The sequence below is a fragment of the Notolabrus celidotus genome, chromosome 12, assembly GCF_009762535.1.
Source record: "Notolabrus celidotus isolate fNotCel1 chromosome 12, fNotCel1.pri, whole genome shotgun sequence".
NCBI lineage: Eukaryota > Metazoa > Chordata > Actinopteri > Labriformes > Labridae > Notolabrus > Notolabrus celidotus.
Genome location: NC_048283.1, coordinates 18,074,232 through 18,094,766, shown reverse-complemented (window position 1 = coordinate 18,094,766; position 20,535 = coordinate 18,074,232). Strand labels below are relative to the sequence as shown.

The 20,535-nt window shown below is 42.7% G+C and overlaps 1 protein-coding gene across 5 annotated transcripts; it reads left to right on the top strand.

Moving 5' to 3' along the window:
• Positions 1–1,159: 1,159 nt before the first annotated feature.
• On the top strand, positions 1,160–19,926 carry LOC117823423 (ataxin-1-like). 5 transcript variants are annotated; one of them, XM_034698620.1, is made up of 5 exons: positions 1,160–1,232; positions 1,874–2,041; positions 4,864–4,938; positions 9,940–12,015; positions 16,264–19,926. In XM_034698620.1, the coding sequence occupies exons 4-5, from the start codon at positions 10,213–10,215 to the stop codon at positions 16,957–16,959; spliced, it is 2,499 nt and encodes an 832-aa protein (XP_034554511.1). In that variant the 5' UTR covers positions 1,160–1,232; positions 1,874–2,041; positions 4,864–4,938; positions 9,940–10,212; the 3' UTR covers positions 16,960–19,926. The 5 variants fall into 5 exon arrangements, with proteins under 5 accessions (XP_034554511.1, XP_034554512.1, XP_034554509.1 ...); XM_034698621.1 differs by having other exon boundaries at positions 1,192–1,237; XM_034698618.1 differs by lacking the exon at positions 1,160–1,232 and adding an exon at positions 1,264–1,450.
• The last annotated feature ends 609 nt before the right edge of the window (positions 19,927–20,535 follow it).

Below are 20,535 nucleotides of genomic sequence, written 5' to 3'. Positions count from 1 at the left end.
ACAAAGTGGCATAAATCTTCAAAGCTTAATTCTTTAAGGACTTATAAAATATGTTTTTTTCTTTTTTTTTAAACAAAGTTTATTTATGAATTTTTCAATACAATAATAATAATGTACAGTGATGACATATACTGATTAATAGAATCCCCCACCACCCCCACCCATGGTAACATTAAGAGGGAATACAACTTAATATCAAAACATTACAATGGAATGAAATGAAATAAAAACAAATGAATAAATAATAATAATAAAATAAATAATATGAAATACAATACATAAATTGAAATAAATACCAAAGTTAAGAAAGTGAAATGTTATGGGTTAAAACAGTACACTATTATCTAGGGCATACACAAGCACAGAAACACACAAAAGAGGGGAGAAGCTGCATGAGCCAAAGGGGCATCTCAAGGGTCCTTCCATTTTCATATGCCTCTTATTGCTTACATTGACATGAAAGGTTACTCATCCACAAAATTATCAGAGCCTAAAACATCAACCTGACTCAGAAAGGGCTGCCATATCAGTAAAAACTTGTTAGCTGATCCCCTGACAGTATACCTTATCTTCTCCAGCTTTACAAAATGTAACATGTCTCTAATCCACTGTTTAAATGTTGGAGGGTTACAGTCTTTCCATCTAATCAAAATTTGTCTTCTTGCTACAAGTGTGAAAATATGTTTTTTTAAAGTCACATTTGAGGGAACTAATAAAGAAATCTACTGTCAGCCTTTTAACTCATCCCAAATTATAGATTTTAACAGAAACCCCACCTCTGACAAGGCAAACAGCCAATCATAGTTTAGGATTTTGGGGTGGCCCCTGGGGTGCCCAATTGGATTTCAAGGGGTGCCAGTGCCAGCCCTGGCCACCCCTCTGGACACACCACTGGCTAGCATGTGTGACGTTTATTGCCTCTGCCAGTGTGAACAGTGGAACTACTTGGGCCACAACAAAGGGAGGGACCTTAAAATAACCGTACACAAATTCTTGTGGAAACCTTCATTTTAGGAATAAAGTGTGATATGTTTCATGTGTCGACTCGTGCTTATCGCTGAAGTGATATGTTGACCTGCTATTTTAGGTTTATTTTAGATCGCATTAAAGCCAATTGGAGGAACCATTCCCCCTAAAAGTTGCATAATGGTTTAGTCCACCCAAATCAGAAACTATCATACAATCGATGGAAATCACTAATGACCTTTTATGGTGATGCCAAACCAGAAAACGTAAGGTACACTTTGAACTTGCTGTGTTTTAAGTTGAGAAGGTTTAAGAGAAAAACATGTTGAAAGAAAAGTTAGTGGGGAAAGTGTTGCTCAAAGTCATGTTGCTAGAAACCTAAAATTGAAATAGCTAGATTAGCATTCCCAGTTGGTGTGTCTGTTTTTTCCCCAAGTATTCCCATGCCCTGACTTTGCCTTTTTTAACTTCTAATGCATTAAAGGTAAATATTGTACTTTGTACTATACTACATTTATTTACTGTGTTAATGTGTGGGGAGTCAGCACTTTGATATACCTAAAAAAAAACAAAAACTCAGTGCATTAGTTCAAGTGCCCTGCATTTCCTTATCATTGCAAATATTACATAATAGTGACTTTTCCTTGAAGACATGTCGATGGTGCTATTATTTTTGTCTGAGGATGCAGAACTATAACTTATGAAAGAGCCCGTTCTTCATTTTGGAAACAAATAATTTCACCATTGTTTTTCAATTGAAGCCTCCCTACGAGGCTAATATCCAACACTACCCTTGTAATGTTGTAGCTTTTCGTCTTTAACACGTGTTCTGTGATTTTTTTGAAATTATGAATGAGTTTATACAGCTTCCCATTTCCCTTCTGTGAATCTTGTTTGTATCATACAGCCTCCCTGTGTCCTGTGAGTGCAAGCATCAGTGTTACATGTCTGGACATGTCTGCAGCATTTGTAAAAGCTCACTCCAGCTCCAGGGATTGTATGGTGAGGATGCAGAGGAGCAGAGTGAGGGGAACGATGCTTGGATAATTGTTTGTGGACCTGTAAGAGTTTCAAGGTAATATGATTAAACTGTACAGTACAGATTTTGCAAGGACACTGTTGTTCAAAACGTTCCCCCCTAGAACTTGGACTGAAACTAATGTTTTTCTTCACAGTAAAGGTCATGCAGTGCTTTAACCTACATCAGCTGAAGCCTACTTGAGTTTTCACTGTTTTCTGCTGAAGGCTCCTGTGTATGAGTGTGTGAGTGTGTGAGTACAGGAGAACAGTGTGGGGCTGTGTGCTCAGACAACTGTGTGTGTGAAGAAGAAGGGATGTATGCACAATACAGTCTAGATTTTTTGATAAGGTGATGAGAGTGCAGTTACTAGAAGTGCAGTTACCATGATTATTTATTACCTACTAACATTTACCAATGTTACCTGTACTACTGACTACGTATTATCAAAAGACCGCAATTTCTCTCTGTGTTGTTAATGTTTTTTTTAGATATCATAAATCATATTGGTTGGCTAGTTCAGAGCACTCCCTCTCTTTTTGTGTGAAACCTCACAGAGGAATGCTACATGGCCTACAAGAGCATATGTAAATAGGCCATGCAAAACCCCTCTGTCAGGTTAGACCACAATAATAAGCATCTCCTGGCATTTAAAAGAATTTGTTAGGTGAACTTTCATTTGGTGGAGTGTACTCACCATCGTTGAAGGAGTAGAGATGATGAAAAATGAGGATGAGTGAACTGCACAGCAAGGCAAGGCAAGGCAAGTTTATTTATAAAGCACCATTCATACAAAGAGCAATTCAAAGTGCTTTCCAGAGTTACAAACAAAAAACAGAACAGTACCAATCAACAAAAACATACAGCAAACACTTCAAACATTAAATAAACAATTATTAAAAAACATTATTTTATATGCGGCCAGTTATGTTTGGTCTACTCTCTCTCTCTGTACTTATGTAACTTGACATTCATAGTGAAAAGTGTTGGGTCTTATTATTTATTTGAATTAGGAGGGATTATTCTAAATAATCAACCCCCTTCACTGCTCTGAAGTCCGTAACTTGCAGAATCTTACTGTCCCGCCGGACACAGAATCACAACTGATCTTGTCTTAACTGAAATGAACCTTTAATTATTCAATTCATCGCAGAACTTCTTCCCAAGAATGCAGGAATGTTACTATTCTGCTAATTTGGAACAAAATCCTGTCCAATGAAAAGATAAATATATTACAAGACATTATCAGACTTGCTTTCTTACTGATGGGATACAGGATTGTACTCACAGAGGTCTTCAGCAGCTGGAAATGCTACGGTAATAGTATGACAGTGTTGTTTCAAACAGTGTTGATCGTTGTCATGGAATACAGTAGTGTGTTTGTGTAGTGTACAGTAGCAGTATTTGTCCTTGTAACAGCCAAGTGTAAAAGATAATAGATGTATGTCCACTCTTTGTGTAGAACAATATTATATAATTTTTTTGTTATGTAGTTATTATAATCACACCTGATTACACTGGAAGCGAATGACGCTGTGTTGCATAGCTGAAGTGCTATGGACATGCCCTGTGCAGAAATGCAGGAAAGCCTTTGATCAAGCTACAAACAAGAATGCAGATTTGACAGTCGTGTCTTCTTGCATCCTTTACTCCTGGTTTACTCAGTACAGTGAACATTTTGCTTCATGCAATTACACCAACTGGATTTGTGAATTCTCCCAGGAAAGCTTCTTTCGGCTCACTTGGCTGACATTAATTCTGCCTATAAATGTACAGGAAGTCATTTCAAATCAAAGACACCACAACCTCTACGAGACAAAGTCAATGCCTCACAGTGTTTTCTAGTATTTCTTTCAAATCTGTTTCTCGAGGGGAATGTGTTGCTCCTGAGGTTCACGTGAGCCCAGCAGCGTCTTTGAAGAGTCTTGAGTCACAGTAGAAAGATGTTACTGTCACGCCTTAGTGAGACAGACTTACAGTACGCCGATGTTTTTGTTTTCCCAGGTTTCTCAGCAGCTGGGGAATCACATCTTATGACTTAAGCAGTGAAAGATGTGTGCTTGTGGGTGTTATTAGTAGAGTCACTGTAATTAAGACCTGTCATTGGCCTGGTGACTTGGGGGGGTGGAGCGATTTCTCATCAAACAAAACTTGAACGACAGGTTTGATGTTTTAATGCAATTTAGAATGTTGTAGTCAAGACCACATTAATTGAGACCAAGACATGTCCGAGACCAGAGTGCACCAAGACCAAGACAAGACCAAGACATTTAGGGATCAAGACTGAGTCAAGACCAAGACCAAGGCAGGGTAAGACCGAGACAAGACCAAGACCATATATATCAATGAAAAATCATCATGAGGGTAAACAAAATAAAGACTTCTGTTTATTTTATTTAAGTTTGCTTTGAATACTATTGACATTAACAAACGAGGTTTGGTTTTGTCTTTGTTGCCTTTCTTTTGACTCCTTATGTTTCATTTTTTCTCTTATCACAGTAATGACAGGGACACAGAGTGCATCAGTGGTGGTCTCGACCGGTCTTCATACAAAATACAGAGTCCGCCCAGTCCGAGACCGAGACAAGACCAAGTAAAAATGCTTTTGACTCCGAGACGAGACCGAGACCTTAAATAAGCGGTCTCGAGACCAAGACCGGTCTTGAGTACTACAACACTAGCAAATGAATAAATTGTTTGCAATGTAGTTGCCAAATGCTGAGAGGTTTCCCTTAAGCTACCTACATTATACCTCTGAGAGGAGGATGCAGCTGTGAGAAAGTTTACCCCCTGAGAGCATATGTGGTTGTAACACTATTTACCAGGCTCCTTGTAATAGCAGCGTTGTCTGATTTGATGCATTCTCTGTGTTTTCCCAGGTCTGCGGTCCAGGTTGAAGACGCGCTCTGCTTGTTTTGCCTGTTGAGGAGCAGATAGACGCTGGCCTGATGATGGTGAGTGCTTGTCTGCAGCCAGGCTCTCTCTGCTCTATGCTGTACTGGATAAGGAGGAGGCCCCTCGGGTGAAGAGGGCTCCAGTGCCAAGTGGCTGGGCGACGGGGTGTTTATCAGCGCTGCCTGCCTGCATTGAGGGAAATATCTCTGGGCAAGAGATGGGGGAGGCCTAGGGAAACCTTGGGGGGGGGGGGGGGGGTAGTGACAGGCAACTCTGAGTCTGAATGGACGATAATTGTAGGGCAGCTCACAGGGCAGATTAGGAAAAGATTTGCCTCCACTGGGGAAAGTGCACATGAAAATGAACAAGAATGAAGCAGTGCATTAAAACAGCTTTGACGTGCTCACACACTGAACAATTTAATCCTCTGTCGGTTTGGGTTTGTGCATATGTGTTAGTGTCTCTGCATGTGTAAGCCAATGTGAATATCACACAGTTATTCACATTCATGCAGTATGACTGTCTGAGCAAAGCCTCTCTGAATCTCCAGCTCTCACTCTCCCTCCCTCACCCTCCGTCTGTTGCTCCCTCCCCCTCCTTCCCTTGCTGTGTGAGCGTAGTCTGGGCGCTAAGCCAAGTAGAGTGTGTTTTTTTTGAATGAATACCTGATGCGGCTGATGAGGCTGGCTGGGGGAGGAGCTGTGTCAGTGGAGTACTGAGAGAGAAAGACAGAGGAGGGAGGTAGAGAGGGAGAGAGGCAGAAACAGAGAGCAAGAGAGAGAGAGAGAGAGAGGGAGAGAGAGAGAGAGAGAGAGAAGCAGCCAGGCAGAGAGGGAGCTGGCGGTCTGGTGGCCTTGCATAACACACGTTGGAGCAGCCTTGAACGCAGGACTTGGTGTTTGCTTCAGCAGCGGGGAACTTCCTTCACCGTCAGCCCATTGCAGGGGCAGCGTAGCCTCCAAACCGGGGAGACTGAAGAGAGAGAGAGAGAGAGAGAGAGAGAGAGAGAGAGAGAGAGAGAGAGAGAGAGAGAGAGAGAGAGAGAGAGAGACAGAGGATAGCAGAGCTGGAGCAGCAACAGCACAGGCTCCAGGAGAAGAGAGCGGCACAAAGGAGAGATTCAGGAAGAGGAGTCCTAGGAAACACGTCTCCAACACACACACAGACACACACAGAGGCAGGAAGAATCCTTGGACATGCTCTGCAAGCAGTGGCTTTGGAGAGACTGGTGAGCTATTCTTAGTACTCTAACCAGAGGAGGGGAGGAGGAAGAGGAGGTGTGTGTGTGTGTGTGTGTGTGTGTGTGTGTGTGTGTGTGTGTGTGTGTGTGGTAGTGGTGGTGGTGGTGGTGGGGCGGGGGGAGGTTGTGTCTTTTCTTCTCGGTTTGTAGCATAGTAGTATTTTATGCTCTGCTACTACACTCATCTCACTGTCATTGTGAAGCCCCCCGGAGGCTACAGTCACAGCATTTGTCCGGAGTCACAGCTGTAGCTTTCAGCAGCATTGACCCTGTTTTGTTTGTAGAATCTTCCTGCTGAGAGTGACGCCTGCATACTCAACTCTGCTCGTATGATGATGTGTGATCTGTGTGTGTGTGTGTCAAGCACTGATGCAGAACTCTGGAGTCATTGTGAAGACAAACAGCCGAAACCTACTGCCTGTTCTTACTGTCTGCTTTAGTCTGCCACACAGTTGGTCCGCCTCTTAAAGGCACAGGCACCACTTTATATAGAGACGGGGCAGTAAAATGGCTCTTTTGGGTATTAGATAAAGCAGTACACTATTGATCTGCTCTGTGGTTAAAGCTGCTGTGTATGAAAGATGCTCTAGGGGAGGTCCTATTCCTATGCAGCGATACACACATATACGCACGTACATATTGTCCTCCATAGTACCTCCCCCCTCTGTTTCATGCCAGTGCTCAGATTGATAATGATGTTTTTGTACTCTATATATAGCCATTTGCTGTACAGGATATTCTCTGTGCATCTATTAGTGGTGTGGAAGGTGAAACATGATGCACAGCAGTATTGACAACAGGTTTTTCCCCCCCAGAGTCCTTGCACTATCTTTTTGTTTAAATCTTTTACATACATGCAACATGTGAGCACACTGCCACTAAATAATTTTGTTGCCTTTTTATCGCCTCGCTGCATCATACTGCTGCAGCAAGATGTTATTGCTATGAAGCCGTGGATCAGCGTGAGGAGTAAATAGTGGGTCTGGAAACATGACAGAAAACTCAAGGAGGCTGGGGACTGGAGGAGCGGGGCGACTGCTGCGTAAGAGGGAGGAGATGTAACTCCACTGGGGGGGTCTTTCTCACCTGGAGACAACAGAAGGGGAAGTTGTTTGAAAAAAAAAAGCATCTGAGCTCTAGTGACGGCTGACACACATCGCCACACAAACCTATTTCTGTGGTTTGTGCAGTATTTTTACGTGGGTGGACCAAAGAAGATCGCATGCAGGGCTGGCTCTATCATTCTGTCTGAGCTGAAAAGCATCAGAGTGAGGAGCGTTAAAAAAAAAGGGAGCATCAGCCCCCCCACCTGTATCTCTCTCCGTGTTGTCATCCTTCGATACATATCTCAGAGGTGACAGTCCTGGGCCAGGGGGGACTGACTCAGGGCTCCTGTGTAGTCTGTCTTGAAGGCTTGCCTTTGTTCTCCATAGAATAAAACGGACGCTTTTGGCTTCCGAGTTGTATGTGTGTGTGTTTGACAATGTGCAGATAGTGCAGCACACAGGTCATATGAGGAGAGTACAGACACCTTCTTCAAGAGCATTCTGACAGAAACGGCATGTTTTTGGGAACCATCCTTGCGTTGTCTTCCTATGTTGCTAGGATCGTACTCATGCTTACGCTGTGATGTCATCCCAGTGTTGACACGGTGTAGCTGAGGTGGGGTTGCTGCCACTGAGCGATGCTGCACAGTGTAGCTCTTGCTGTAGAGGTGGCTGTGTTGCTGATCGGGGATCTCTCGGCAAGGTGGGGGCTATGGTGCTCTGATGCTGCAGGCGCTGCTCAATGTGGGTCAGGAGAGGCAGTACTCTGTCTTCTACTCTCCATTCCCCATTCTCTCTCTCTACCCCTTCCTCACTCCTAATCCCCCCCTCCCTCCCCCATTTTACTCCCTTTCCTCCTTCTACACAGTTTTATCTGTCATCTTACATTGCCTCTCTCCCTCTCCTCCTCCTCCTCGCTCTCCTCTTTCTCTTTCTGTTTCTCTCCTGTTCTGCTGCTCTCCTCCTTTGTTACATCTGGTGGATCTACCAGGCTTTATGGTGAGATGAATTGCATATTGCACAAGGTTTTCCCTGCTTTCTGATGCAGTGACCTTGTCAGAGCCAGCATTAGAGGTAGATGCATCTAAATAGAACTGACCAAGGTCGCCTCCTGTGTTTCCCCCCCCTCTGTTTTTATGTAACATGTCTGTGGCTGCCTGCTGTAGACAGCCTTCTCTTATGATTTGAAAATACAATTTAGTATTGTCAATTAGCCCGGCTCCTCTGAGTAGGATTTTAGGGAGAGAAAACTGAATTGATGGATGTGTGAGAGTGTGTGTCATACACTCCATCTATGTTGTGCCTCTGGCTAATGAACAACTCGGAGTTCTGTGCACTGACCCACTGATAAGCCTGCAGGAAAGAACAGCCAATCTGAAAAGAAAGTGTGAAAAAGCCAAGCAGAAGAGCTGAGCATGAATGGATGCACTCATATTGTTTGTGTATTTTGTACGTTCATGTTTTAGCTATAAGAGTGTGCATACATACACATTTACAGTATTTCAAACTGTATGCTGGGGTCTCTATTCAAATATTGATAATGTCTAGCTGCTGCTGTGGTCTGTTGACCTAGTGAGGTATCTAACTCACCTTCTACACATCACAAGTTCCCCTAACCAAGCCTAGAATAGCTTGTTTCAGCCCTCATTCAACTCTACCTTCAGTCAGCCTTTCACTAAACCAAACTAAGAGGGCCCACTCATTCATTGTTTGTTGTCCACTTAGCATTCCCTTGAACTTAGAAACACCTCTCCAACCGGGCTCAGTGGAAAGCCATTGTTAAAATATTTTGAAGCACTTCAGTGATTACAACAAAGGCCCATTTACGCTTCTTGCAGAATGTTCCATAATCAAATTTCCAGCCATATTGTTTTCTCTTTATTTTACTGAAGTGTCCACTGACACAGAGTTCCTGTCTGGAGGTGGATGTTATATTTACTGTAGTCCCACTGACTCAACACAAGACCAGAGCGTGTTAAAATAAAGACAAGAGCACACGCTCCTCTGAGGCTGTTACTATGTGTTGTTATCCTATCACTCTGCTCTGCTTTTTTACCCTAGTGCCTGGAGCAAGATAACAGCCAACAGCAACACACTAACACTAACCCTGCACACACACACACACACACACACACAAACACACACACACACACACACACACACACACACACACACACACACACACACACACACACACACACACACACACACACACACACACACACACACACACACACACTGTGTGCAGGAAACTCCTGCCTGGTGTTGGAAACATGAAAGAGCCTTTTCCATGTTATGTAAATGATGACACACAGCATTGCACTGTACTTTCCTGTATGTCATAGATCATTACACATGGAGAGGCAGGCCGAGCTCCGACAGTTCAGTCCACGTAGACCTTCTAGTTCTGTGTCTGGAAAGGGCTGATTTTGGAGAAAGATGCACAAAATATGGCCTACATGTCGAGTGCATTTAATAAACACGAGTCAGATGCAGTAGTTGCACCTGGTACCACCTTGTGGCAAAAAAGAAGAACAGCACCCTCACAAACATGAGAACGGGGGGGGGCGTTAATAGTAAAATGTTTTGGTGATACTATTTTGCATTTGTAGTGCTGCAGGAACTTTACATGTATCTATTTAAAACACAGGCTGTGTTTACTGAAAATGATCCTCTTCACATACATCATTGAGGGCTTTTAAGCTTTAACATTTGATACACAATTTGGAGTTTAGTTTGATATTACCTGAATGTCTGTTCTCTTTTGCCATCAGATTCCTGTGGACATCGTGGAGGAGGCGGATCAGTCAGAGATGATTCCTCATGAAGTCTTTAAAGCTCATTCTTTGAGCTGGAGTGACTCCATCTTCTCTGGTTTGAGATCTGGAACTGTCTACCAGTGAACACAAAGGGAACCAGAACCACACAGCATCTAGAAAAGCTGGCCTCTCGACACAACCATCTAATCAAGGACAGAAAGTGTGAGACAGACACAACCAGAAGAGCTTAGAAGCACTATCTGGGGATATTGAAATCCCACTAGTACAATGAAGTCAAACCAGGAGCGGAGTAATGGATGCTTGCCTCCTAAGAAGCGGGAGATTCTGGCTCTGGAGCAGAGGCCGGTGGCAGTAGCTGCAGCAGCACCTCCAGTTGGAGTCATAGCTGACAGTCCCCATACGGAGAACCTAGCATGGCTGGCGAGTGTAGCGAGTGAACGCTGCAAATCAAGGGACGCAGAGAGCCCAAGATGTTCCATATCCTCCACTTCATCCTCATCTCCTTCAACCTCTATCTCCTCTTCAGCTGCTCCTCTGTCTGCGATGCCTCTGGCCTCACTGCCTGCAGTTTACCCAACAGCCCTTCCCCAGCAGGCTGGGACTATTCAGTTTGCTCAGCTGGGACCCAACGTTCAGTTCATTAGCTCTGGGCCCTATGCAGGTTACATCTCCTCCCACATCATCTCCACAAATTCTAACTCTGCATCAAACAGCTCTGCTATAGGACATCGTTCCCACCTGGATGGTTACACCACAGCCCTGATCTCCCCCAACACCAAAGGGGAGCAGCAGTTTCAAATAGCTGTCTCGCCAACAGAACTGACTCCTGTGTCACTTCCAAGCTCTCCCCAAGTCACTGGCCAGTACATCCATCTGGACAGCAGAGCTTCACTGACTGTCAGCGGAAACACAGTCACTTCACCCACAACCCACCTCCAGATACACCCTCACACAGCCGTCCTTCCTCAAACACTCACCCTGGCTCCTTCACAGCTGTTGGTTCAGTATGCAGATGGTACAGTTGGAAAGAAAGTAGACGGACATGCTAAGGGTGTGCTGAATGGGGAATTAGAGGTGGTCAGGCACACTAAAGCGCACCATCAGACACTGAACCATCAGCAGGTCCAGAGCTATGAGGCCAGACATATTCTCTTGCCTGCAGACTATGCCCAAAACCCTGCAGGACTCCAGACCTCTTTGGTGCTTGTTGCCCAGCCAAACCATGGAGCTGAACGGGATGCTGGCTCAAATAAGATCTCCTTGGTCCAGACTGAGAAAGGAGGCATCTGTTTGGGGAAACCAGTGTCCAGATCTTCTTCATTTACCTCCCTCTCTTCATCAGACATGGTTAAGTCTGTTGCTCCTCATGCAGTAATCCAGACAACTCTACCTTCTGAGGAGCTGCCAGCCAGCCTCTACTCCTCCACACAGCCACCCATCATTGGTTATATCACCAACACAAATCAGCATGCCGTCAGTTACCATGCAACACTTCCCCAGCACCTGGTCATCCCTAGTGGACAGTCCCTGCTCATCCCAGTCAGTGGCACAAACAATGGCACAGAAGTTGAGGTCAGCCGCTCTGTCAGCGCACTGACTGCCACCACTACCCCTCAAATATCCACCGCCATGCCGCATGCCTATCTGGCCACAGCCCTGTCCAAGTGTGAGGCACTTGGGCCAGATGGAAACCAACCTCCCCCTGCTGTCGCACAGGCACCGGCACTGCCGATCCCGCCCTCAAACCCAACTCCTGCTGTGGTGGCAGCTCCCTCCCCAACACCCGCTCCTGTCCCTGCTCCCACCCCAGTTTCCATCCAAGCTTCCCCCTCCATCTCCTCCTCCTCCTCCCCTGTGGCGCTCCCTCCATTCTTCATGCGAGGCTCCATCATCCAGCTGGCTGACGGGGAGCTGAAGCGAGTGGAGGATCTCAAGACAGAGGATTTCATTCAGAGTGCTGAAATTAGCAGTGAGCTGAAGATTGACTCCAGCACTGTGGAACGCATTGACAGTGGGCAGAGTCCTAATGCTGTGGTCATTCAGTTTTCTGTGGGAGAGCTCAAAGCTCAGGCAAGTTACTCTTCAGTCATTATTCTTGTACAATTAATCATGAGTTAAATCTTTATGTTTCTTTCCGTTCTTCCCTCCCTGATGGGTATCAAAAGGCCATTGCGTGATGCTGGTTCAGCCCTGTTGGTAGAGCAGGCGCCCCATGTACAGATGCTCTAGTCCTTGATGCTCTGGCTGTTGGATCTGCTCTTGGTACTGACATGATTTGGTGCACGTCATCCAACATGTTGTAATAGCATCGCACACAAAAGCGCCAGAATTCTCTTTATTTAAAAATGATGAGAAATTGTATTGATGGATCCACTAATGATATTATGGTTGAGATTGTGTCCGGCTTTCTCCGGTCATGAGTGTGGCTCTCAGCTGTCCTGTGGTGTCTTGATATGAGGGAAAAAGTTGTTAAAAGTTAAAATGTTATCTATACCGGCCAGGGTCTAAATAGACACCACTAAAACTAGACATTGTGCCCACCTACTATTTCTCTCGTCAGAGCTGGGATAAGAAGTATGAACAACATTGTTAATTTCAACTTAAACATTGCTCTTTTATGTGGATTTAAATGCCACAAAGAAGTAACGGTGGGGCATTAGTTGGTTTGCAGCTTGGACTGCATTAGAGGTGGTAACAGAGGTAAAACATTGTCCCCATAAACATAGAAGCGGGCAGAATGGAACGACGCTGTACGTGTGTGAAGCTGGTGGTGTTTGTTACATTTTGTACCTCTTGTGTTTCCCCAACATTGTTATACAATGAAAAATCACACAATGGGGCAACAAAATGACATTGCTGTGGGTTCAATGTAAAAGATTGTGGAGCTTCATTACTGCACACAGTCCAAACCTCAATGTTAAAATTAGGGATGCACGATATAATCGGCACAATATTGGCTTTAAAATGAACTATTGGATTGGATATCCGCCGATATGATTAACCGATAAAATAATGGGCTGCTGCACACATGTTGGGCTCATGTTTTTAGTTAAATTTGAATTTAAGCAGCAGTCTGTAAGGTACATATAGCTGACTAATTTAGGCACATTTACTGTCAAAGAGTAAACATTTTATTTAATTTGGGTTTAATTGCTGTACAGTTGCACTTTTTACCTGTTCCCTGTGAACAGAGGTTAGGTTTATGTTACGGCTTGAGCAAAGGACTAGGACCCAAATGCAGAGTACAGGGAAAAAGTATTTATTAAGCAAAACCCAAGGTTCAACAAAAAGCGCCTTGCGGGTAAAAACAACTGAGAAAAAGTACAAAACTAGGAGTAACACAAAATCACCCAAAAGGGGAAAAAGGTTCTATCAAAAACTCACAAACAAAAACTAGGAATCAATCATCTGGAAACAACTCGAGAAGTAAACAGAAAAGCGTGGCTTGAATCTCCTCAGGAGCAAGGCTACAACGGGACATGGAGCATGCGGCTAGAGGAATAATCTGGCACTGGAGGAGTGTTTGGTGGTGGCTTAAGAAGCCAGTGCTGATGAGCAGATCAGGGACAGGTGTGCTTGATGAGCCTCACTGCTGAGGAGACCGGCCCCGCCCCTACCCATGCAACCTGCAGGCAGAGAGAGAGAGGGTTAGGGCAAATCACACAACAAATCAGGACCATAACAGTTTACTTACTATGTCAAATGTGAAATTGGCCAAATTTGCCCTGGTTGTGTGAATTGTTATGATTGTCTCAGGGAGAGCATCATCCAAGTGTTAAGCAGGATGTATCTTTTTGTATTCATTTTGTTTGAAAGCAGTTGTCATAAATAAATATGCAGCTAGTAGTATTTTTCTTATTTTGCACAAGAAATGAATATTACATAACAAATGTGATAAGAGTATCACCATAATACTGTATGCTAATTCCAATAGGAAAAGAATTGATGATCTCTGCAATTAGGTGTGCGGAAAAAAGTATCGGCATCGGTAATCAGCTAAATGAGTTGTAAAATATCGGCATATCGGATTGGCAAAAAAAATCAAATATTGTGCATCCCTAGTTAAAATGGCTCAAGACTCGTGTCAATGAATCAATAAATCTTGTCCCAGATATCTTGGGCAGTTTGTGAGCATGATCAATATCAGGATCATGATATCAGCAGCTAAATGGGATCCAGCCTTCATCAGTGTATTAGTTGAAAGATGTGCTTGGAGGTGCTAGTGTAAGCTCTTGTTTTAATTGCTGTTAAATGTGTCAGGTCTAAGGTTGCAAAGGGGTGGAAAATTTCCGGTAAATTTCCCAGGGAAGTTAAGCTGGGGAATTTTGGAAATATTCCAAATTGGAAACTTTCCATGGAAATTTATGGGAATTTAATTATTTTACCATCTATGAGACTATGCTAGCTACAGCTTATTTGCCATCTAACTTATCAGCTAGCTATCTACTGTATGAATACATTTATATGTGATATTTGAAAGTTAAACATTAGTACCATACATCAAATTTGTTCAGTATATTACCACATAATATCATCAAAACTTACTTCACTTTGTGTAGTCCACAGGCTCAAATGTTTTGCTTCAATAGTCTTGTGCTCTGGGCTCAAAAGTGTGGTCCAGGATTCTAGAAATCATCCGTGCATGTGATGGAGTAATTCACAGTGCGTTATGCAGTGTAGATATTCAACTGTACTTGCATGAAATCTGGTTGTTTTAGTCATGATTATGCTAAAATATATTTTCCCCAACTATATTTAAGTTCCCTATAAAGAGCCAATCTTCAATTTAGTAAATTCCCATAAATGCCTGTTAAAGGTGACATATCACGCTTTTTTCATCAATATATATTGGTCTAAGAGGTCCCCAAAACATGTCTTTAAAGTTTATGCTCAAAACAACACTTTGAAATCAGATTTTGGTCTGCCTGAAAAACCCTCTTCTTCAGTCCTCCTCAGAACACTCTGTTTTCCCTCTGACCACGCCCCCTCCGGAAGTGGATGTGCCTCGGCTCTCCAGCACGTTGATCTAATGTTTACATGTTGGCTGAATATACACGGCTGCTCAGAGATCGCGTTACTTCAACCCTCTGAATCTGATCCAGAATCTGATCCTGATGGAGAGGCGCCTGTAGCAGGACCTTTCTGAAGGATCGGTCACAGATTTAGTGTTTCTTCTTGTTTTATTTGTCAGTATGTCGACGTGTGTCTTGGTACACAGCTACAGCTATTTACATGTAGCTATGCTAATTAGTGCTAGCACTTATCCATGACAAATAAAAATCATCCACTAGATCTTCAAATCTGCAGACGTGGGGAGTAAAACCGACCTTTGTGTTTATTAAGACAGCCTACAACTAGCATGCCTCCCTCCTAAGCTCCTTGTTAGCACACATTTGTGCAGGTAATGAAAAACGGGGGAGGGATTCAGTATTATTTTATACAGTCTATGGGCTGAACAAGCTCCGAGCTCTGACTCCGTGACAGACCAGATATTGTTGTTACGTAACAAAAACACGGAAGTCTGAAACGGCTCGTTTCACACACATTTACAGAAAGGTGGAGAAATCAGAACAGGGGCAGAATGGATTTTTTTCATTCTCGGGGGGTTTGTAGACATGCCAGGGACACATATTTCAGGTAGAGAACCATTAAAAAGTCAATTTTGCATGATATGTCACCTTTAATTCCCATGGAAGGTTTCCAACTTTGAAATTTCCCGGAATTTTGCAACCCCAGTTTTAATTGCTGTTAGATGCGTCAGGTCGCTCCCATGTTGAGACAATTTCTCATTTCGCTGGGTAATTCACAGCTGTTAATGCAACAAGGAGCAGATTCAAGCATTAACAAGCATTTTATTAAAAGACCAAGATGGCTGCTGCTTAATCCACTATCCTGTTTGTAATAAACAGTAATAATAAAGTGGACTTTATTTCATATTGCAAACTAAATCATGTCATGCATTACATCGGGGTATTATGTTGATCTCGAAGCCTTATAAAATAGATGCTGCCAGAAGCTACTTAGTTTGGCAGCCTACCTCTATACATATGTTTTGCTGCTAATATTGGTTGTATTGGTTGGTTCCCACGGGAGGATTTTGATGAGGCTGGAATGATAAGCTGCGCCTTGAAATGAATGTTGAAATGTCAGTGTCTTTGAAAAATGGTTACTTTGGCAACTAAAAGAAAACCCTATCTAATACAAATGTATTCATACTGTTACATATTGATCAGGGTACATGTGTGTTCCTCTTTAAATCCTTTCATAACACTTCATCTAAAAGCTAACTGTGTCTGTTGTGCATGTGCTCTTCTCCAGGTGTGTGTGGAGGTGCTAGTGGAGTATCCTTTCTTCGTATTTGGCCAGGGCTGGTCATCCTGCTGCCCAGACAGGACCACCCAGCTGTTTGAGCTGTCCTGTGCTAAGCTGTGTGTGGGGGATGTGTGCGTGTCCCTGACCCTGCGTGGCTTGAGGAACGGCTCAGTGACTGACGGCCAGTCCTTTGGGACCAAGATGAAGACCGGCCACCTCTCTGACTCCTGTCAAAACGTGGATGTCACTGTAAGAAACAGTGTGAATCTGAGCGCTGCAGGCAGTAACAGCGGCCTCCTCATGAAGGCCAACAGTGCAGACAGACTGGAGAGAGAGCAAGTTACTGGACGAGGACTGGGTTCAGAGCTACCACACGGATTGGGATTAGTTGCTGGACAAGGGGAGGGGATCTACGGGAGTGGACCACTAATGGCGGTCTCTGGGACTAGAGAAGTAAAGCAGGAATCAGTGAAAACAGACATGGCTGCTCTTACCAAAACACAATGTGGTGATCCAGAGAGACCCGCATCCCGAAAGAGACGCTGGTCAGCTCCAGAGCGAGACCAGACTGAGAGAGCTGAGGAGGAGCCTCCTCTGACTCTGCCCAAACCCTCCTTCATCCCTCAGGAGGTAAAAATAAGCATCGAGGGACACTCAAGAGCTGGGAGTGAAAGGTGCTTGAACAGAAGAATAGACTGTTGAGAGAGAAATTATTTGATGACCTGTGGTTTGCTTTGTGTTTATCCTCTCTCTTTTCTCTCTATCCAGACAAATGTAATATAGGAGTGTATTCATTATTTACATGTTTTCTTTTCTTATACAAAAGTCTGATGTCTACGATGAAGTACAGTAGAGCACCTTCATATGTGGTATCACACACGAGATCAGTGCAATCAATACTGAAAGCAAAAATGAATGCAGCGTGAATGTTGAGTACGAGTGGCAGTCAGACACCTGATAGACATTTGACCTGCGTGTCACATATCATAAGCCTAAACCTGTTGGAATGCAGACCAGCCCACCATTCCTGTTATCACATCAACAAGCACATGCCCAGATGTCACAGTGTATTTAGTGGGGTAACCATATTTGAACTCTCATCGCATTTGTTTGGCTTGCAGTGACATTTATAAGAGGTTGAGTCAAAGAGAGCTGTGTTGTATCAGAATTGCTCAGTCATCATGGATGTTATCCTGCTGCCTTATGTACCAATTACTTTGGGTGTATAATATTACTTTTTTACATTTCCGACCATTACAGATGTGTGTGCTACAGCAGATGACTCTGTGCCACTTTTCTTCATGTGTGTGTGAGTGTGTGTGTGTGTGTTTTCTGTCAGACAGAGGATAAAGGTGTGTTTGTAGTTGTGACCTCATTTGTCAATACAGCCTTCATATATCAAGACTGAAAAGGCCTGAATGTAAATCCACAAATCCCCCCCTCCCTGCTGATTCATGAAGTCATACATGTGCTTTCTGATGGATCACATCACTTCCTGTTGGGCTGAAAAATATTTGATAGAAGTGACTTTGTTGTCAAACTTGGCTTTAATTGATTTCCAAGGCCACTTTGGGGCAGTACAGCAAGCTATAATACACACAAAACTGACAGATACAGCAGTCTACTCCTCAAAAAAAACAACATTAACACAGGAGAAATAGAGACACATGAACATTAATTCATTTGAATGCCAAGTTCTCAACCATAGTAACCCTTTATTTAAATAAATAATAAATAATGAATCCTATTTATAATAAATCCTTATCATTGTCTTAAGCAGGGATGTTCCAAAGCAGCTAATTTCCACGTTGTTAAAATAGACATTTAAATTCTGATAAGCCTTAATGTTAGAAAACCCTCAGAAAACAATCAAAATTGAGCACAATTAATAACACAGCTACACATGGAATCACAGTCTGCCGGTCAACCATGTTACATTGGTTTGCTTAGTGTAGCTGTCTGTGCAGGTTACACATTGCTCCGTTCTCTGGTGATAACATGCCAGTCTAACTGTGCAGCGACATACCATTTGTGCTTGTTTACATTTAGGTAATAGAGCATTATGGCACTATGACAGCAGCTATTAAACAGTGCTACAGCCCTGACTGGAGATGGATGGCTGCAATACAGCTTAGACACAACATATGAGTGGCATTTTGGATCTGCTGTAATGAAAATATGAATAATTACTTGAACTGACTGGTAATTCTGGTGCCAACTAGCGATGGAGACGACATTGAATAGTTTAGCCGACTTAATGTGGACATCCTTTGTCTTTAAAGTCAATGTTGGTGCTGGTCATGTACTGTAGCTTATGAATAGGTTTACAAGGGCATTTTCCTCCAAAAACATCTTACTGCATCATACTGCACCAAAAAATGACCTAGACAAAAGCGGAGGTATAGAAGAGTCATTGCACAAAAAAAAATGTCAGCTTAAAGATGAGATATATGTCAAAATGCTTTATCTCCCTCTCATATTACACAACATTCATGCACATTTTAATATAGAATATAAGTTAAAGCAACTTAAAATGCAAACACATTATGATGACATCATGAGATATCAAAAACATGACACAGTATTTTCCTATTGGTGTAAAATTGTACCTACACACTCTATTGACCCAACCTACTTAGTTTGTTACAGAAAATATGGCCTTTATTATATGTAACTAGTTTATTGACATGTTTTGGGGGTTTTCTATCAAACCCTATTTTCCTCAGAGCTGGTTCTGTTCTGTTGGATGAATGCTGTTTGGACTGGGACAGCTTTCTTTCTTTTAGTCTTACATGTCATTTCCTTTCTCAGAGTAGAGCCAGAACAATTACCCTATTGGCTAGTTCATACTCAGGAACAGTGTGAATTGGTATGCTTGTGTGTTATTTGTGGTGTGTGTAAGCTTGAGTCGTTGTGTACATGTCCACAGTCACATGTGAATGTGTGTGGTTCTGAGCAGCAGCACTTTGATGAAGCATCTAGCAGCAGCAGTGTGTTGGTGTCCTGAGATTAGATTTCAATAGAAAAAATCAACTGACTGTTTTTCACTGCTTCATGTCCTGCAGGTTTATAATGAGGGGAAACATAATGTACCAGGGCAGGGAATGTAAACACACATGGGGCAAACTATCGGAAATTTATTTTTGAAGACAGAGCTACTTTAGGGAGAGGGAAAGAGAGACTGGTAGTGTGGATCATGTACAGTGAATTGTATCCTAGAGAGTGTACAGTGTGTGTATAGATATTTTAACCCTTATGTAGCCTATGTACTGTATGTGCCACAGCGCCTCCTTCTTCAATCATTCCATTGACTCATCATTATGAAGTGGTCCTGCTTTGGTTTTTGTCTGTTCAGGTATTGATCTAACGTTCATGAATGTGCTACAGTGCTTTGGGAACATGACATAATTTGGCCTCCTCAGATCTTCTTTGTTTGACTTGCACACTGTAACATACAGTCTGTGTGAATATGAAATACAGTTTATCATGATAGCCATTAACCTTTTATAACTCTGAAATGTGTTTATTGTTAACCCAGTAACCAGACTGTTCTCTTCTGTTTGTGTTTGACTGCTCAGGCTTTTAAAAACACTGCCCAGTGACTGTTCTCCTTCAAGATGATGTGGTCTTATATTCTTCACAGTTACAAAGTACAGTACTGTTTCATCACTCTGTCTTTGAGGACATTTTCTCTCTTTGAACCTGGCCCGTGTTTGTATTTTTTCTAAATGACAACATAACACACACCAATCAAGAAGATGTAATTTCACTCATGAAATGATATGACATTTTGGTAAATATACTTATTATTTTCATGTTAATAATAGAGAAGATTTATACCAGTCTTACATGTGTGTGGTAAATATGAGGATACAGCAAATAGTGATGAAGGAAAACATGCTATACAACAACTGGGTGCCAAGTCTCCAATGAAAAAAATGATAAGGAGATAAGTGTTTGTACTTTCAATTGCCACACAGGCGTCTTGTTTCTTCTGCACTTCTACATATAAAATTAGTCACAGCTGTGTCATAGTGAGAACATTGCCTGATACAGCAAATAGTCAATAAGCATAACTAAGCATCAAGACTGAACACCTGAAGAAAACTAATCAGCCATAGCTCTTTTTTTTTTTTTTTTAAGATTTCATATTTTAATCTCATCGAAATTCACATTTTCAGTCATGTGTATGACTGAGAATTCTGAGATTATTTTTTTTTTTCTACTTAATTTGATAAAAAAACAAACGTAAATGTAACTCCTCAATTTCAGAAGATA